Here is a 17,500-nt window from a genome sequence, read left to right as displayed (position 1 = left end):
ATAACTGAAGGCTCTGCCTCCCGTTCTGCTTTTAGGGGCCTGATAACTGAAGGCTCTGCCTCCCATTCTGCTTTTAGGGGCCTGATAACTGAAGGCTCTGCCTCCCATTCTGCTGTTAGGGGCCTGATAACTGAAGGCTCTGTCTCCCATTCTGCTTTTAGGGGCCTGATAACTGAAGGCTCTGCCTCCCATTCTGCTTTTAGGGGCCTGATAACTGAAGGCTCTGCCTCCCATTCTGCTTTTAGGGGCCTGATAACTGAAGGCTCTGCCTCCCATTCTGCTTTTAGGGGCCTGATAACTGAAGGCTCTGCCTCCCATTCTGCTTTTAGGGGCCTGATAACTGAAGGCTCTGCCTCCCATTCTGCTTTTAGGGGCCTGATAACTGAAGGCTCTGCCTCCCATTCTGCTTTTAGGGGCCTGATAACTGAAGGCTCTGCCTCCCATTCTTCTTTTAGGGGCCTGATAACTGAAGGCTCTGCCTCCCATTCTGCTTTTAGGGGCCTGATAACTGAAGGCTCTGCCTCCCATTCTGCTTTTAGGGGCCTGATAACTGAAGGCTCTGCCTCCCATTCTGCTTTTTGGGGCCTGATAACTGAAGGCTCTGCCTCCCGTTCTGCTTTTAGGGGCCTGATAACTGAAGGCTCTGCCTCCCATTCTGCTTTTAGGGGCCTGATAACTGAAGGCTCTGCCTCCCGTTCTGCTTTTAGGGGCCTGATAACTGAAGGCTCTGCCTCCCATTCTGCTTTTAGGGGCCTGATAACTGAAGGCTCTGCCTCCCATTCTGCTTTTAGGGGCCCGATAACTGAAGGCTCTGCCTCCCATTCTGCTTTTAGGGGCCTGATAACTGAAGGCTCTGCCTCCCATTCTGCTTTTAGGGGCCTGATAACTGAAGGCTCTGCCTCCCGTTCTGCTTTTAGGGGCCTGATAACTGAAGGCTCTGCCTCCCATTCTGCTTTTAGGGGCCTGATAACTGAAGGCTCTGCCTCCCATTCTGCTTTTAGGGGCCTGATAACTGAAGGCTCTGCCTCCCGTTCTGCTTCCTGTCAGGTGGCGATCCAGCTGAACGACACCCACCCGGCTCTGACCATCCCTGAACTGATGCGGATCCTGGTGGACATTGAGCAGCTGGACTGGGACAAGGTCTGAGTCACAAAGACGTCTGGAGCTGCTCGAGTGTTTCAGGTCATGTGAATAATCTGTGTGTGTGTGTGTGTGTGTGCACGTGTGTGTGCACGTGCTCAGGCGTGGGACATCACCTGCCGTACCTGTGCGTACACCAACCACACGGTGCTGCCCGAGGCGCTGGAGCGCTGGCCTGTTTATATGTTCGAGCAGCTGCTGCCTCGACACCTGCTGATCATCTACGACATCAACCAGAGACACCTGGACGTAAGGCCGCTGCTCTTCTTCTGCTGTTTCATTAAATCACAACGCCAGCTCAGCCTCCACCTCCTGTGTCTCAGAGGATCGCGGCCATGTTTCCAGGCGACGTGGACCGTCTGCGGCGGCTGTCCCTGATCGAGGAAGGAGACCCGAAGAGGATCAACATGGCTCACCTGTGTGTGGTCGGCTCTCACGCCATCAACGGCGTGGCTCAGATCCACTCGGACATCGTCAGGAACACCGTGTGAGTTCCCACAGGCGCCACACGGCTGATTTGGTGTCTGAGGCGTCCTTGACTGGTTTCCTCTTCTTCTGCAGGTTTAAAGACTTCCACGAGGTGGATCCGGAGAAGTTTCAGAACAAAACCAACGGCATCACTCCACGCCGCTGGCTGCTGTTGTGCAACCCCGGCCTGTCTGACATCATCGCCGAGGTATTGCTGTATATGTTGCATCCAGACCCCCCATAAAGTGTGGGCAGAGCTCCATCTCTCAGAGCCTTCTGAGGACAGAGAGGACAGAGACACACCTGCCTCCTGAGGACTGGTTCTGATCCGTTGGACGGGCCTTTGAGGCCGACCAGTGCATTCTTTCTTCTTCTTGAGCTTCCAGGCAGCTGATGGTCTGAACTTGTTGCTCTTCTCCCTGCAGAGGATCGGAGAAGACTTCTTCACAGACCTCTCCCAGCTGAAGAACATCCTGCGGTTTGTGGACGACGAGTCCTTCATCAGAGACGTGGCCAAAGTCAAACAGGTAGAAGCAGAAAACGAGCTGACGGCGTGTCTCCGCCCCCTGGTCGGCCCGCCCCCTCACAGGTGTCCGTCTGTCCTCGCAGGAGAACAAGCTGAAGTTCGCCTCCTTCCTGGAGAAACACAACCAGGTGAAGGTGAACCCGGACTCCATTTTTGACATCCAGGTGAAGAGGATACATGAGTACAAGAGGCAGCTGCTCAACTGTCTGCACGCCATCACGCTCTACAACCGTAAGAGTCTGAGTTTCTCATGTGTTCTTAGGGTTTCTACCGACAGAAAACAGGCATTTTCTCTGCATTATCTCCTGAATTAAGGTGTGATCATGTTCAAAATGTTCCAGTAAACTGATGAATGAAATACATACATATCAGTGCCATCGTTAGCTCCTGCAGCTAACAGGAGGCGTTTGGCCGTTAGCTCCTGCAGCTAACAGGAGGCGTTTGGCCGTTAGCTCCTGCAGCTAACAGGAGGCGTTTGGCCGTTAGCTCCTGCAGCTAACAGGAGGCGTTTGGCCGTTAGCTCCTGCAGCTAACAGGAGGCGTTTGGCCGTTAGCTCCTGCAGCTAACAGGAGGCGTTTGGCCGTTAGCTCCTGCAGCTAACAGGAGGCGTTTGGCCGTTAGCTCCTGCAGCTAACAGGAAGCGTTTGGCCCTTAGCTCCTGCAGCTAACAGGAAGCGTTTGGCCCTTAGCTCCTGCAGCTAACAGGAAGCGTTTGGCCGGTAGCTCATGCAGCTAACAGGAGGCATTTGGCCGTTAGCTCCTGCAGCTAACAGGAAGCGTTTGGCCGTTAGCTCCTGCAGCTAACAGGAAGCGTTTGGCCGTTAGCTCCTGCAGCTAACAGGAAGCGTTTGGCCGTTAGCTCCTGCAGCTAACAGGAAGCGTTTGGCCGTTAGCTCCTGCAGCTAACAGGAAGCGTTTGGCCGTTAGCTCGTGCAGCTAACAGGAAGCGTTTGGCCTTTAGCTCCTGCAGCTATCAGGAAGCGTTTGGCCGTTAGCGCCTGCAGCTAACAGGAATCGTTTGGCCTTTAGCTCCTGCAGCTAACAAGAGGCGTTTGGCTGTTAGCTCCTGCAGCTAACAGGAAGTGTTTGGCCTTTAGCTCCTGCAGCTAACAACAAGCGTTTGGCCGTTAGCTCCTGCAGCTAACAGGAGGCGTTTGGCTGTTAGCTCCTGCAGCTAACAGGAGGCATTTGGCCGGTAGCTCCTGCAGCTAACAGGAGGCGTTTGGCCGTTAGCTCCTGCAGCTAACAGGAAGCGTTTGGCCTTTAGTTCCTGCAGCTAACAGGAGGCGTTTGGCCGTTAGCTCCTGCAGCTAACAGGAGGCGTTTGGCCGTTAGCTCCTGCAGCTAACAGGAGGCATTTGGCCGGTAGCTCCTGCAGCTAACAGGAAGCGTTTGGCCTTTAGCTCCTGCAGCTAACAGGAGGCATTTGGCCGGTAGCTCCTGCAGCTAACAGGAAGCGTTTGGCCTTTAGCTCCTGCAGCTAACAGGCGGCATTTGGCCGTTAGCTTGTGCAGCTAACAGGAAGCGTTTGGCCTTTAGCTCCTGCAGCTAACAGGAGGCATTTGGCCGTTAGCTTGTGCAGCTAACAGGAAGCGTTTGGCCTTTAGCTCCTGCAGCTAACAGGAGGCATTTGGCCGTTAGCTTGTGCAGCTAACAGGAAGCGTTTGGCCGTGTTTTCTCCTTTTATTTATATGATGGATTAATATTCAGAATATATTGGTACAATAAAATGTTCTGTTTGTCTTTCATTAAACATTTTTAAGGAGTTATTTTAGCTTTTGTGAGTTTGCTGCCAGCTGCTGGAGAATATGACTCAGCGTCTTTTTGTTTTTTAGGAATCAAACTGCAGCCCGACAGACCGTTTGTTCCCAGGACGGTGATCATCGGAGGGAAGGTGCTGCACCTGAGTCAGAACAAAGGTGAAAACATCACTCATTCAGCGTTATCATGGCCTTCAACTTTGCTGCCCCCTGCAGGCAGCTCCAGGGTACCACATGGCGAAGAGGATCATCAAGCTGATCACATCGATGGGTCAGGTGATCAATAACGACCCGGCAGTGGGAGACAAGCTGAAAGTGATCTTCCTGGAGAACTACAGAGTGTCTTTGGCTGAGAGAGGTGAGAAGATAGAACCCAAACGCTCCTGCTTCCTCTGATTCCTCCACCTTCACTGCTGCAGATGGCAGTAGGTTCTGGAGAATTTGGACCCGTTCAGGGTTCTTTTCCATTTCAGTCGATCTTTTTTCGTGTTGTTTTCTGTACCTGAAGTCGTGAGAACCTCACGCTGCTGTTCAGACTGTCGGTAGTTTACATCCTCATCCATCACACTGACTCTGCTGGTTCTGGTTCTGGTTCTGGTTCTGGCTCAGTGATCCCGGCTGCAGACCTTTCCGAGCAGATCTCCACAGCGGGAACGGAAGCTTCCGGAACAGGAAACATGAAGTTCATGGTGAACGGCGCGCTGACCATCGGCACCATGGACGGAGCCACGGTGGAGATGGCCGAGGAGGCCGGCGAGGAAAACCTCTTCATCTTTGGCATGAGGGTGACGGACGTGGAGGAGCTCGACAGGAAGGGGTGAGGTCACTTCCTGTTCTCAGCAGTGCATTGCCCGTGCTGCATTCAGGGACGCTCTGGAACAATCTGGAAATGACAAACAGCTGCCACTGATGATAGTGTCCCTGAATGCAGCACCTTGGACAAGTTCAAAAGATCCCGGACAAGCCCCCAATTTATGTCATGACACGCTTGTTGGGAAGCAACATTAACTGGAGACAGAATACTGGAGTTAAATAAGTATTTGCTTTCTTATTAAAACACAGCCAGCATTAACTCTCAGCAATAAACTACAAGCGGCTAACGTGGTGACGCCTCTTTAAGCATAACAGGGATGCTTTATGAACACCTCTCTCGATACAAACCAATCCAGCTTTATTTATAAAGCACATTTAAAACAGCAAAGTTGAACCAAAGTGTTGGAAGGTTACAACAGATATCTATAGCATATAGAGATGTAATTAGCAACATTTCGTCTGCACACATGAAGGGAGAAATGTTGACTGTCTTCAGAACAAAACTACAGATGAGGTCCAAGTTCAATCAGAAGGGGATGCTGGAGTCACAGGAAGGTGGTGCCAGAGAACAAGCCTTAAGAATGACATTGTTTCCCGTTTTCTGCAGCTACAATGCTACAGAGTACTACAATTGTCTGCCGGAGCTGAAACTGGCTGTAGATCAGATCCAGGCCGGCTTCTTCAGTCCAGCAGAACCAGATCTGTTCAGAGACCTGACTGAGATGCTGATGAAACATGACAGGTAAAACAAGCCAGTGTTGCTTAGCACAAACATTGCATAGCTTAGCCCCGAGACTGCAAACTGGGTGAAACTGTTAGCGTAGCTTAGCACGGAGACTGGAAGCAGGGTGAGACTGTTAGCGTAGCTTAGCACAGAGACTGGGAGCAGGATGAAACTGTTAGCGTAGCTTAGCACAGAGACTGGGAGCAGGGTGAGACTGTTAGCGTAGCTTAGCACAGAGACTGGGAGCAGGGTGAGACTGTTAGCGTAGCTTAGCACAGAGACTGGGAGCAGGGTGAAACTGTTAGCGTAGCTTAGCACAGAGACTGGAAGCAGGGTGAGACTGTTAGCGTAGCTTAGCACAGAGACTGGGAGCAGGATGAAACTGTTAGCGTAGCTTAGCACAGAGACTGGGAGCAGGGTGAGACTGTTAGCGTAGCTTAGCACAGAGACTGGGAGCAGGGTGAAACTGTTAGCGCAGCTTAGCACGGAGACTGGGAGCAGGGTGAAACTGTTAGCGTAGCTTAGCACAGAGACTGGGAGCAGGGTGAGACTGTTAGCATAGCTTAGTATAGCTTAGCACAGAGACTGGGAGCAGGGTGAAACTGTTAGCGTAGCTTAGCACAGAGACTGGGAGCAGGGTGAAACTGTTAGCGTAGCTTAGCACAGAGACTGGGTGCGTAGCTTAGCACAGAGACTGGGAGCAGGGTGAAACTGTTAGCGTAGCTTAGCACAGAGACTGGGAGCAGGGGGAAGCTCTGACTTTATGAACATTTCTTTGTGGTCCTTCATGTTGTCCGATGGTGTCTCCAACAGGTTTAAGGTGTTTGCAGATTACGAAGCCTACGTCAAATGTCAGGAGCGAGTTAGTGAGCTGTACGAGGTAATCCAGGGCATCCAAGTTCCCTTCAACACACTCAAAGCGAGTCTTTTCTGTGCAGAAGCTAAAAGAAAAGGCATCTGGTTTAACATGTTTGTAGAAGCCTAAGGACAAGCTGAGAATCGATGTCAGCAGAACAGACTCCAGGTTCATGTAGCACTCAACAACAAACAGGAAGTGATGTCATCGAGACCTGTTTTAATCAGCCTGAAATAGTAATTTCTTTTGAAATATCACCAGAACTATCCCGCTAGCACAAGCACAGCATCATATTGTGCTTAATGTGCCTCTCAGAGCAGCTTCAGCCTGGAAGCTGTTAATCTGAACTAATATTCTGAGTCTCATCAAAGTCCAACCAGAATAAAAACGGCTCATTCTGTCAGACGTGTTGACAGGAAATAAGAGGCTTTATTAGCACTTCAGCTGGTTTAAAACACAGTTTATGAAAGCAGAGACAGCAGCAGAGACGCTAACAGATGTTAGCACAGCTGGATGTTAGCTAGGAAGCTAACAGCTGCTGTTCTGTGGGCCTGTGATCAGCATCAGGAGCAGGTTTTTATTTCATATCATCCAGAGATAACTGAGGCTCAAAGCTGGTTCAGGATGATTCTCTCTGAAATAGTTACTAATGCAAAATTATCTGATTTACTCAGTGATTTTTGCTGCTGCCTCGGTTCTGATGTCCACACGCTTCTGACCCGTTCACCTGCAGAACCCCAGAGACTGGACCAGGAAGGTGATCCGGAACATCGCTGCGTCGGGGAAGTTCTCCAGCGACAGAACCGTCTCTCAGTACGCCCGGGAGATCTGGGGCGTGGAACCGTCCGACGTGAAGATCCCGCCGCCCAACGAGCCGCCCTTCGAGCCGCGGAGCTGAAGAAGTGGACCTTCTTCTGCTGGTATCTGATGCCGACCCAACAGAACAACCGGTTTCTGCACGGTTCTGTTGGAGCGCCTGGCAGAAACGGCTGATTCTGAAGCCGTTCAGTTAGGAACTGATTCAGCACAAACTCTGCGGTGACGCCCCGATGCTTCTGAGTCTTCCTCAGCCTGCAGACTCTGTGTCATCGACAGCAGCTTAAATACGGCTGATTTAACCTTCAGATTATTAATTAGTTACTTTGATCCAGACGAATATTAATGAAGCATTTTACTAACCCTGTGGCTCCACATCAGTTTTAAAGCATCTTTGGCCCAAATTAAATCTTTAGTTTGTTTAAAAACAATAAAAATCTTTATTTACATTTTTACATTAATAATAATAATAATAATGCTAAAGATAAATGATGATTCTCTCCGTCCAAAAACATGCTGTTAGCTTAACTGGTGACTCTAAACTGTCAGGTGAACCCGGCCTCTGGCCCAATGACAGCTGGGACAGCCCCCCCCCTCCTTCTATAAGCAGGTGCAGAAGATGGATGGACTTACAGTTACAGACTTATAACAGCTTTCACGGGTTAATTTTTACGCTTTATGTTATTTTTTATATAAAATGTCGTCACTCAGATTAAACTGAACTGCTGGAAAAAACCCACGAGGCTCAAAGTTCTGCCCGTTAGCTGGTTTCCCTCCAAAACTCTGAAATATCTCTGTAGAAACTGAGTTTATTCCACTTAACGATGCTAAACAATTACTTCTTTCTTCCTGCTAGCTGCTATGCTATTATGCTAACAAGTCAACTCCAGGCGGCGCCCCGACTCCGGGTGGCGCCCTGACTCTGGGCGGCGCCCCGACTCTGGGTGGCGCCCCGACTCTGGGCGGCGCCCCGACTCTGGGTGGCGCCCTGACTCTGGGCGGCGCCCCGACTCCGGGTGGCGCCCTGACTCTGGGCGGCGCCCCGACTCTGGGTGGCGCCCCGACTCTGGGCGGCGCCCCGACTCTGGGTGGCGCCCCGACTCTGGGTGGCGCCCTGACTCTGGGTGGCGCCCTGACTCCGGGTGGCGCCCCGACTCCGGGTGGCGCCCCGACTCCGGGTGGCGCCCCGACTCTGGGCGGCGCCCCGACTCCGGGTGGCGCCCTGACTCCGGGCGGCGCCCTGACTCCGGGTGGCGCCCTGACTCCGGGTGGCGCCCTGCACACTGGCCTTGGCCAGCAGAGCTGGACACTTTGCTTTTCTGCTTAAGCTGTAAAAGAGCTAAATGTCAAAGTAAACAGAAGAAATAATTAGATGCTCGTTGAAAAGCGGCGTTAATAAGGACCGCCCCTCCCCTTCGTTAAGAGTAGCAGTTAATTATATTCGGCCTTCTTTTGCTGCCGGACGGATCATTGCTCTTCTGTCATCACTTTATTTACCTGCAACTCCAATAAAACAGAAAAAACAACTTTAAACAGGAGCCCTACGGAGCCCCTTAAGGGACAAGATTTTTGTTTCCCTCACATGAATATCTAATATTAATCGGTTCACTAAAAGCAGCTGAAGCTGGCAGAGCACTTTTCTTTTACTCTGGGTTCTGTATGAAAACCACAACGGGACACAGAAAGACCTGCTTATCAGCTCTGGGGCCCCTGGGGGCCTCTGGGGCCCCTGGGGGCCTCTGGGGCCCAAGCAGCTGCCAGCCTTACCTGAACAACAGTGGAAATATATCCTGTTGGACTCAGAACCGTTTCTTTTCAGATTTTATTTGTCTGTTGACTCCAAAACGAAGCTAAAATGTTCTGTTTGCTCACGTTACATTTTCTCTGAGGCCTTATGAGGTCTGTGGCGCCGCCCGGCTCGTCCAATCACATCGCAGTGGGCCGAGCCTCAGAGGCACAGCAGAGCTAAACTAAGACTTAAATCTCTTTATCCTCTGAAACTTTCCATTCTTTCATTTCCACTGAATCAGCAGCTTTGAGTCGATGTGGAACCTCGTTTTGGGCCGTTTGACCCAAACTGAGTTCTGACTCGGTCCACTTGCAGCTAAAAGCAGAACTTTGGCCTCAGATCCGTGTTTTCCTCTGAAAAAAAGAAGCACTTGAAGGCCTCCCTCTCAAGCTGAAGCAGCTGAACCCGACTCGACCCAAAGAGCCTCAACTGGACTTCAGAGACTCTGAATGTGGATCCGACAGAACCTGAGAACCTCTTCATCAAGTACTGTATCAGCTGATGTCTGCTGCTGAAAATAAACTTCATCTGAACATTTTAAATGTTTAGTTTCCACTCTAATAACGCTCCTTAGGTTCCAACCTGTCATTTAAAGGGTTATTTCAGGGATTTTATGTCATCAACGTCCATAAAACAGTCCAAAGTGGTGCTGTGAAAAGGAAAGGGGAACAGAATAGATCTAAAAACAGAAAGTGGTGCATGCAAATGTATTCAAAGCTCGTTTACTGCGGCCCCTGAACAGGTTCCAGCTGTGCAGCACATGATGTCAGGACTCCTGCAGCTGCTCTGAAAGGCCGGAGGCTGCAAACATGTGGGCTGGGTTAGAGACGCACGGATCAGGGTTAGAGATCCAAAACACCTGAAACTGACTGGAACAGAGGGTTATAACCAGGTAATAACCAAACCCCAGAGAGGCTCATTCTCCTGGAAACACTCAGGGCTCCTTAAAACAAACTTTAATTCATAATTCAAGTCATAACAGGCTCCAAACTGATGTTTCAGAGAGAAGAAGAAACCATGCGGAGGAGAAGAAACGCTGCAACAAGATAAAAACGTCTCTGTTCAGGTCGTCCTTTTCGCTGAAGTACAAACAGTCGTCATGGTAACCCTGTGTACCGTGAAGCCAGTGTGGGGGGGGGTGGTAACCGGGGCGGAGGAACCAGACGTCATCACAGCGTGACGGGATGAGCCGAGCCGAGAAAATCACTGAAAGAACAACAGAGAACGGGTGAGAGCGGCGCTCAGCCGCCACAGGGCGCCACAGGGTGAGAGCGGCGGCGTGGCGGCGCTACCTGAGGATGTTTGGCAGCTCCGGGCTCCTGTAGATGAACTTGTGTTTGTAGGCCAGAGAAGACGGAAACGAGACGAACTGAACCTTGTGGCCGCTGAGGCTCTTCGACTGAGACGCCATGTTGTAGAGCTGCACCACAAAGAGAGAGTTTACCCACAACAGCAGAAGGTTCCACAGGTTCCAGAGCCGGAAAATGGGTCCAGGTCCAGGTTCAGGTCCATCAAAATGTCTCAGAAGCTAAAAAACTGCTTAAACTGTTCAAAAAGACCCTCAATTTTAAATGTTTACACTTTAATCTGACTTTTAAAATGTTTTTAGGCTTTAATTTGACTTTTAAAATGTTTTTAGGATTTAATCTGACTTTTAAAATGTTTTTAGGCTTTAATCTGACTTTTAAAATGTTTTTAGGCTTTAATTTGACTTTTAAAATGTTTTTAGGCTTTAATTTGACTTTTAAAATGTTTTTAGGCTTTAATCTGACTTTTAAAATGTCTTTAGGCTTTAATCTGACTTTTAAAATGTTTTTAGGCTTTAATCTGACTTTTAAAATGTTTTTAGGCTTTAATCTGACTTTTAAAATGTTTTTAGGCTTTAATCTGACTTTTAAAATGTTTTTAGGCTTTAATTTGACTTTTAAAATGTTTTTAGGCTTTAATCTGACTTTTAAAATGTTTTTAGGCTTTAATCTGACTTTTAAAATGTTTTTAGGCTTTAATCTGACTTTTAAAATGTTTTTAGGCTTTAATCTGACTTTTAAAATGTTTTTAGGCTTTAATTTGACTTTTAAAATGTTTTTAGGCTTTAATCTGACTTTTAAAATGATTTTAGGCTTTAATCTGACTTTTAAAATGTTTTTAGGCTTTAATCTGACTTTTAAAATGTTTTTAGGCTTTAATCTGACTTTTAAAATGTTTTTAGGCTTTAATCTGACTTTTAAAATGTTTTTAGGCTTTAATCTGACTTTTAAAATGTTTTTAGGCTTTAATTTGACTTTTAAAATGTTTTTAGGCTTTAATTTGACTTTTAAAATGTCTTTAGGCTTTAATCTGACTTTTAAAATGTCTTTAGGCCTTCTGAAATAAAGTTTGAATATAAAACTCAGAGGTTTCTGAAAGAATCTCAAAGGTTCTGATTGAAAAATGTTCACCAGAACCGGGTCACTCAACTCTTCTTCACATGTTCTGTTCAGCTTCTCGTACCTTTTTTCCGAGATGGAACGGAACCACGCTGTCGTCCTCGGCGTGGAGGATCAGAACCGAGCAGGAGATGTGGTTCACGCTGCAGAACAGAACACACGGTTTGAGCTGCAGTTCCTCAAACCTCCACCAGAGGCGCTACAAATCAAACCAGCTGAAAACCTGCAGATTAAGCTGACCTCAGATCAGTCTGTGGACTTTGAACAGCTTTCAGGCTGATAATCAGCCAACAGCCTGTTCACAAAGACTCGTTTTAACATTTTAAATCCTCTGCAGCTGAAGTGGATCAGAACCGGCAGAAACTCTGCAGCTGAAGTGGATCAGAACCGGCAGAAACTCTGCAGCTAAAGTAGATCAGAACCGGCAGAAACTCTGCAGCTGAAGTGTTGCACTGCTGAGGAATCATATCTCTAACAGCTGAAAATAAGAGCGTGTTCATGGGAAAGAGCTCAAAAAGGGTTGTTTTCTGCAGGAGACCCACATGAAGGTCCAGAAAAAAGTTCCTGAGCTCAAAAAGAGTTCTTTTTAAACTAAAATCCTGAAGAAGTTTGGGGCTCTGCAGTGTTTCTGAGATCTGGACGAAGTTCCTTCTAAAAACTAAAGTAAATTAGGTCGGGTTGAAGGTTCCTGAAGCACTTCAGGACAGTTAAAAAAGTTCTGATGTGCTGAAACAGTTTGGACTCCAGGGAAACAGGAAGTAAAAGGCTACGTACTTCTCGTCGCTGGCGAAGCGGATGTTGTTGGCGGTGATGGCGTCCAGGAAGAACCAGTCGAAGCCGGGCAGGTATCTGTACACCTGAAACAGAGATGAGGGGTCAGCGCTGTGCGTTTTACTGTAAACATGGGGTCTGCAGTTTAAATGGCTGCTGGAGGTCAGGCGTTACCATGGAGAAGGGGTGACTCTTGGCCTCCTCTCTGATGTTGGTGAACGGAGACTCTAAGATCAGCGCATCAGGAGGACTTCCTGAAGATACAGAACCATGAGCTCAAACAGAACCACTGATTTCATTATGTAATGCACCTTCAAACTACAACTCCCATGATGCCCTGCGGCCTCAGCCCTGCCTTATTACTGAGCTGATTTCAGCCTCTTTAGCTGAAATGCATCATGGGACTTGTAGTAAAACTTGTGTCCGCAGCATGAGACGTTCATCTTTTTCACCTTCATGTGGAAACATGAAGCAGCTCCATATTTAACGGCTTCATGTTTCCACTCAGAACTGAACAATCAGCCAATCATTCACTGATATTACCGACTGAAACAATCAGCTGATAAATCAACCAATCACAGCTCAGATCAGTGTGTGTCTAACCTCTGTCACACAGCCGTTTCACCAGGTTTGTGGCGACTCTGAAAAACAGAAGAGTCAGATTATTTCAAACGCACATCATGAAACTGATTAAATGTGAGTGTGTTGGTTACCCTGTTCCCAGAGAGTGTCCCCAGATGTAAAGAGGCAGAGATCTGTCCATCCGTCGTTTCAGCCAATCGTAAATGAAGAGAGCGTCTGATGTCATCCCTCCCTCTGATGGCGAGCCGTCAGAATCCCCCCAACCTGCACATGCAAACACACAGATGGCTTTTACACCTGTGGGGGAATCAGACACGATGCTGATTCCCTCGCCCCCCCACCCTGACCACAGCTGATCGCCTGACCCAAAATCCAAGTCTCAACCATCAAAACATCTCTGCCATGGCAACCTCTGAAGAGGCGATGGAAGAATCTTCGCCCAAGTACTCAAAGTTCAGGAATCATCCGAAACTCTCGTGAGTTCGGGAATCAAACGCTCGTGAGTTCGGGAATCAAACTCTCGTGAGTTCGGGACTCAAACTCTGGTGAGTTCGGGAATCAAACTCTCGTGAGTTCGGGACTCAAACGCTCGTGAGTTCGGGAATCAAACTCTCGTGAGTTCGGGACTCAAACTCTCGTGAGTTCGGGACTCAAACTCTCGTGAGTTCGGGACTCAAACTCTGGTGAGTTCGGGAATCAAACTCTCGTGAGTTCGGGACTCAAACGCTCGTGAGTTCGGGAATCAAACTCTCGTGAGTTCGGGACTCAAACTCTCGTGAGTTCGGGACTCAAACTCTCGTGAGTTCGGGACTCAAACTCTCGTGAGTTCGGGACTCAAACGCTCGTGAGTTCGGGACTCAAACTCTCGTGAGTTCGGGACTCAAACTCTCGCGAGTTCGGGACTCAAACTCTTGCGAGTTCGGGAGTCAAACTCTCGCGAGTTCGGGACTCAAACTCTCGCGAGTTCGGGAGTCAAACTCTCGTGAGTTCGGGACTCAAACTCTCGTGAGTTCGGGACTCAAACTCTCGTGAGTTCGGGACTCAAACTCTCGCGAGTTCGGGACTCAAACTCTTGCGAGTTCGGGAGTCAAACTCTCGCGAGTTCGGGACTCAAACTCTCGCGAGTTCGGGAGTCAAACTCTCGTGAGTTCGGGACTCAAACGCTCGCGAGTTCGGGAATCAAACGCTCGTGAGTTCGGGAGTCAAACGCTCGTGAGTTCGGGAATCAAACTCTCGTGAGTTCGGGACTCAAACTCTCGTGAGTTCGGGACTCAAACGCTCGTGAGTTCGGGACTCAAACTCTCGTGAGTTCGGGACTCAAACTCTCGTGAGTTCGGGACTCAAACTCTCGCGAGTTCGGGACTCAAACTCTCGCGAGTTCGGGACTCAAACTCTTGCGAGTTCGGGAGTCAAACTCTCGCGAGTTCGGGACTCAAACTCTCGCGAGTTCGGGAGTCAAACTCTCGTGAGTTCGGGACTCAAACGCTCGCGAGTTCGGGAATCAAACGCTCGTGAGTTCGGGAGTCAAACGCTCGCGAGTTCGGGACTCAAACTGTCGTGAGTTCGGGACTCAAACTGTCGTGAGTTCGGGACTCAAACTCTCGTGAGTTCGGGACTCAAACTGTCGTGAGTTCGGGACTCAAACTCTCGCGAGTTCGGGACTCAAACTCTCGTGAGTTCGGGACTCAAACGCTCGCGAGTTCGGGAATCAAACGCTCGTGAGTTCGGGAGTCAAACGCTCGTGAGTTCGGGACTCAAACGCTCGTGAGTTCGGGACTCAAACTCTCGTGAGTTCGGGACTCAAACTCTCGCGAGTTCGGGACTCAAACGCTCGTGAGTTCGGGACTCAAACTGTCGTGAGTTCGGGAGTCAAACGCTCGTGAGTTCGGGAGTCAAACGCTCGTGAGTTCGGGAGTCAAACGCTCGTGAGTTCGGGACTCAAACTGTCGTGAGTTCGGGAGTCAAACGCTCGTGAGTTCGGGAGTCAAACGCTCGCGAGTTCGGGAGTCAAACGCTCGTGAGTTCGGGAGTCAAACGCTCGTGAGTTCGGGACTCAAACTGTCGTGAGTTCGGGACTCAAACTGTCGTGAGTTCGGGAATCAAACTCTCGCGAGTTCGGGACTCAAACTCTGGTGAGTTCGGGACTCGAACTCTGGTGAGTTCGGGACTCGAACTCTCAAACTGAATGCTTGTTGTTGTTTGCTGGATGAAGAGTTTCTCACCTCTGTAATCGAACGTCACCACATGATATCCTAATGAACTGAGGACCTGAAGGAAGACAGAAAGAGGAGTCAGTCACCGGTGTTTCCTGGCAGCCAATCAGGGAACAGATAAATAAATAAAGATTTGAGGAACACATTCTTCATCTCTAAATACAAAACCAAAGTAAAAAAAGCCTTTTGAGCTTGATAGGTGGAGTGACAATTCATCAGGATGGTTTCTGTTCATAGACCAACAGCTGACCTTGTACAGCTGCACTCTGTGGTCTCCTCCTCTGGTCCCTGCGTTTCCATGGAGATAGAGGATGACGGGGTGGGCGGAGCTAAACGTGGAGTCGTACCAGTCGCCATCTTTCCCCTGAGCTTCTTTCCACATCCGATCAGGAACTGTGTGCCTGAAACACACAAAGTGTCGTCTTCATCTTCAGTCGTACATATTAAAACTAAACTAAACTGTATTTACGTCCGATTGGTCCACACAGGCCCCGCCCCCCTCTGCAGCGGCTGTTAAACAGCTGACAACCAGCACTAACCAGCACTAACCAGCTGGGTTAGCCAGCAGACTTTCAGTCTATTGTGGGAATTTATGCTGGAATGAATGAGAAAGAATGAGTTAAAGAATGAGTTCTGAGGGGAGAAACTGGCTCTCAGGGTCAGGGTCAGGCTCAGGCTCAGGCTCAGGGTCAGGGTCAGGGTCAGGCTCAGGGTCAGGCTCAGGGTCAGGGTCAGGGTCAGGGTCAGGGGTCACCCCGAACTGACCCTGACCCTGAGAGCTGTGGACTCAGCAGCCGGTACCACAGAGCGGTTCTCTTAACACTGGAATATGAGGAGTGAGTTATACAGCCCCCATGTTTACTGTAAATACAACTGCAGGGAGTGTGCACGTGTGTGTGCACGTGTGTGTGCACGTGTGTGTGCACGTTACCAGACTCCGATCTTGAGGCCCGTCTCCGGCTCCAGGTAGAAGTTGTGTGTGTGGTTCAGGCCCTGATCCAGCGGTCGCTTCAGGTCGATGAAGTACGGCATCCTCACTGGGGGGGGGGGGCAGAGAGAGGTCACATGACTTAAAGGGGGGGGGGGGGGGGGGGGCAGAGAGAGGTCACATGACTTAAAATAGCAACATTTAGCTTCTCTTCATTGGCTCCCTGTTAGATTCAGAATAGAATCTAAGGTTCTTCTCCTCACATATAAAGCTCTTAATGACCGAGCTCCATCACATCTTAAAGATCTCACAGTTGGATATTTCCCCAACAGAGCACTTTGCTCTCAGGCTGCAGGTTTCCTTGTGGTTCCCAGAGTTTCTAAAAGTAGAATGGGAGGCAGAGCCTTCAGTTATCAGGCCCCTAAAAGCAGAATGGGAGGCAGAGCCTTCAGTTATCAGGCCCCTAAAAGCAGAATGGGAGGCAGAGCCTTCAGTTATCAGGGCCCTAAAAGCAGAATGGGAGGCAGAGCCTTCAGTTATCAGGCCCCTAAAAGCAGAATGGGAGGCAGAGCCTTCAGTTATCAGGCCCCTAAAAGCAGAATGGGAGGCAGAGCCTTCAGTTATCAGGCCCCTAAAAGCAGAATGGGAGGCAGAGCCTTCAGTTATCAGGCCCCTAAAAGCAGAATGGGAGGCAGAGCCTTCAGTTATCAGGCCCCTAAAAGCAGAATGGGAGGCAGAGCCTTCAGTTATCAGGCCCCTAAAAGCAGAATGGGAGGCAGAGCCTTCAGTTATCAGGCCCCTAAAAGCAGAATGGGAGGCAGAGCCTTCAGTTATCAGGCCCCTAAAAGCAGAACGGGAGGCAGAGCCTTCAGTTATCAAGCCCCTAAAAGCAGAATGGGAGGCAGAGCCTTCAGTTATCAGGCCCCTAAAAGCAGAATGGGAGGCAGAGCCTTCAGTTATCAGGCCCCTAAAAGCAGAATGGGAGGCAGAGCCTTCAGTTATCAGGCCCCTAAAAGCAGAATGGGAGGCAGAGCCTTCAGTTATCAGGCCCCTAAAAGCAGAATGGGAGGCAGAGCCTTCAGTTATCAGGCCCCTAAAAGCAGAACGGGAGGCAGAGCCTTCAGTTATCAGGCCCCTAAAAGCAGAACGGGAGGCAGAGCCTTCAGTTATCAGGCCCCTAAAAGCAGAACGGGAGGCAGAGCCTTCAGTTATCAGGCCCCTAAAAGCAGAATGGGAGGCAGAGCCTTCAGTTATCAGGCCCCTAAAAGCAGAATGGGAGGCAGAGCCTTCAGTTATCAGGCCCCTAAAAGCAGAATGGGAGGCAGAGCCTTCAGTTATCAGGCCCCTAAAAGCAGAATGGGAGGCAGAGCCTTCAGTTATCAGGCCCCTAAAAGCAGAATGGGAGGCAGAGCCTTCAGTTATCAGGCCCCTAAAAGCAGAATGGGAGGCAGAGCCTTCAGTTATCAGGCCCCTAAAAGCAGAACGGGAGGCAGAGCCTTCAGTTATCAGGCCCCTAAAAGCAGAACGGGAGGCAGAGCCTTCAGTTATCAGGCCCCTAAAAGCAGAACGGGAGGCAGAGCCTTCAGTTATCAGGCCCCTAAAAGCAGAACGGGAGGCAGAGCCTTCGGTTATCAGGCCCCTAAAAGCAGAATGGGAGGCAGAGCCTTCAGTTATCAGGCCCCTAAAA

General features: G+C 49.6%; 3 protein-coding genes across 5 annotated transcripts in view; 2 read left to right on the top strand and 1 right to left on the bottom strand.

The window, feature by feature from the left end:
* The window catches only part of pygb (phosphorylase, glycogen; brain), a 14,365-nt gene extending 5,459 nt beyond the window's left edge, over positions 1-8,906 (top strand). Inside the window, exons 9-20 of the mRNA XM_072390456.1 lie at positions 1,048-1,140; positions 1,243-1,389; positions 1,464-1,627; positions 1,702-1,816; positions 2,034-2,135; positions 2,218-2,365; positions 3,971-4,029; positions 4,112-4,253; positions 4,505-4,712; positions 5,316-5,450; positions 6,246-6,312; positions 7,022-8,906. Of these exons, the coding sequence (XP_072246557.1) occupies positions 1,048-1,140; positions 1,243-1,389; positions 1,464-1,627; positions 1,702-1,816; positions 2,034-2,135; positions 2,218-2,365; positions 3,971-4,029; positions 4,112-4,253; positions 4,505-4,712; positions 5,316-5,450; positions 6,246-6,312; positions 7,022-7,186 (1,545 nt within the window). The 3' untranslated portion in view covers positions 7,187-8,906. The remainder of the gene's footprint in view (positions 1-1,047; positions 1,141-1,242; positions 1,390-1,463; positions 1,628-1,701; positions 1,817-2,033; positions 2,136-2,217; positions 2,366-3,970; positions 4,030-4,111; positions 4,254-4,504; positions 4,713-5,315; positions 5,451-6,245; positions 6,313-7,021) is intronic.
* aifm2 (AIF family member 2) overlaps positions 1,221-17,500 on the top strand; it is an 83,960-nt gene continuing 67,680 nt past the window's right edge. Inside the window, exon 1 of one of the 3 annotated variants that reach the window (XM_072390473.1) lies at positions 1,221-1,234. The gene's annotated coding sequence lies outside the window, so the exon portion shown is untranslated. Of the gene's footprint in view, positions 1,235-15,768; positions 15,812-17,500 lie in introns of those variants that run through there. The other 2 variants (XM_072390470.1, XM_072390471.1) reach the window with 2 other exon arrangements.
* The window catches only part of abhd12 (abhydrolase domain containing 12, lysophospholipase), a 15,082-nt gene continuing 7,401 nt past the window's right edge, over positions 9,820-17,500 (bottom strand). The window contains exons 4-13 of the mRNA XM_072390468.1: positions 15,817-15,922; positions 15,136-15,286; positions 14,895-14,940; positions 12,804-12,936; positions 12,694-12,731; positions 12,265-12,344; positions 12,094-12,176; positions 11,384-11,462; positions 10,186-10,313; positions 9,820-10,099 (exon numbers count right to left, since the gene is read on the bottom strand). Of these exons, the coding sequence (XP_072246569.1) occupies positions 10,063-10,099; positions 10,186-10,313; positions 11,384-11,462; positions 12,094-12,176; positions 12,265-12,344; positions 12,694-12,731; positions 12,804-12,936; positions 14,895-14,940; positions 15,136-15,286; positions 15,817-15,922 (881 nt within the window). The 3' untranslated portion in view covers positions 9,820-10,062. The remainder of the gene's footprint in view (positions 10,100-10,185; positions 10,314-11,383; positions 11,463-12,093; positions 12,177-12,264; positions 12,345-12,693; positions 12,732-12,803; positions 12,937-14,894; positions 14,941-15,135; positions 15,287-15,816; positions 15,923-17,500) is intronic.

This window comes from Leuresthes tenuis, unplaced genomic scaffold (genome assembly GCF_036924035.1).
Source record: "Leuresthes tenuis unplaced genomic scaffold, fLeuTen1.0.hap1 SCAF_8, whole genome shotgun sequence".
NCBI classification, from domain to species: domain Eukaryota; kingdom Metazoa; phylum Chordata; class Actinopteri; order Atheriniformes; family Atherinopsidae; genus Leuresthes; species Leuresthes tenuis.
The sequence above is the reverse complement of the archived record's forward strand: the minus strand, read 5'-3'. Positions and strand labels throughout refer to the sequence as shown.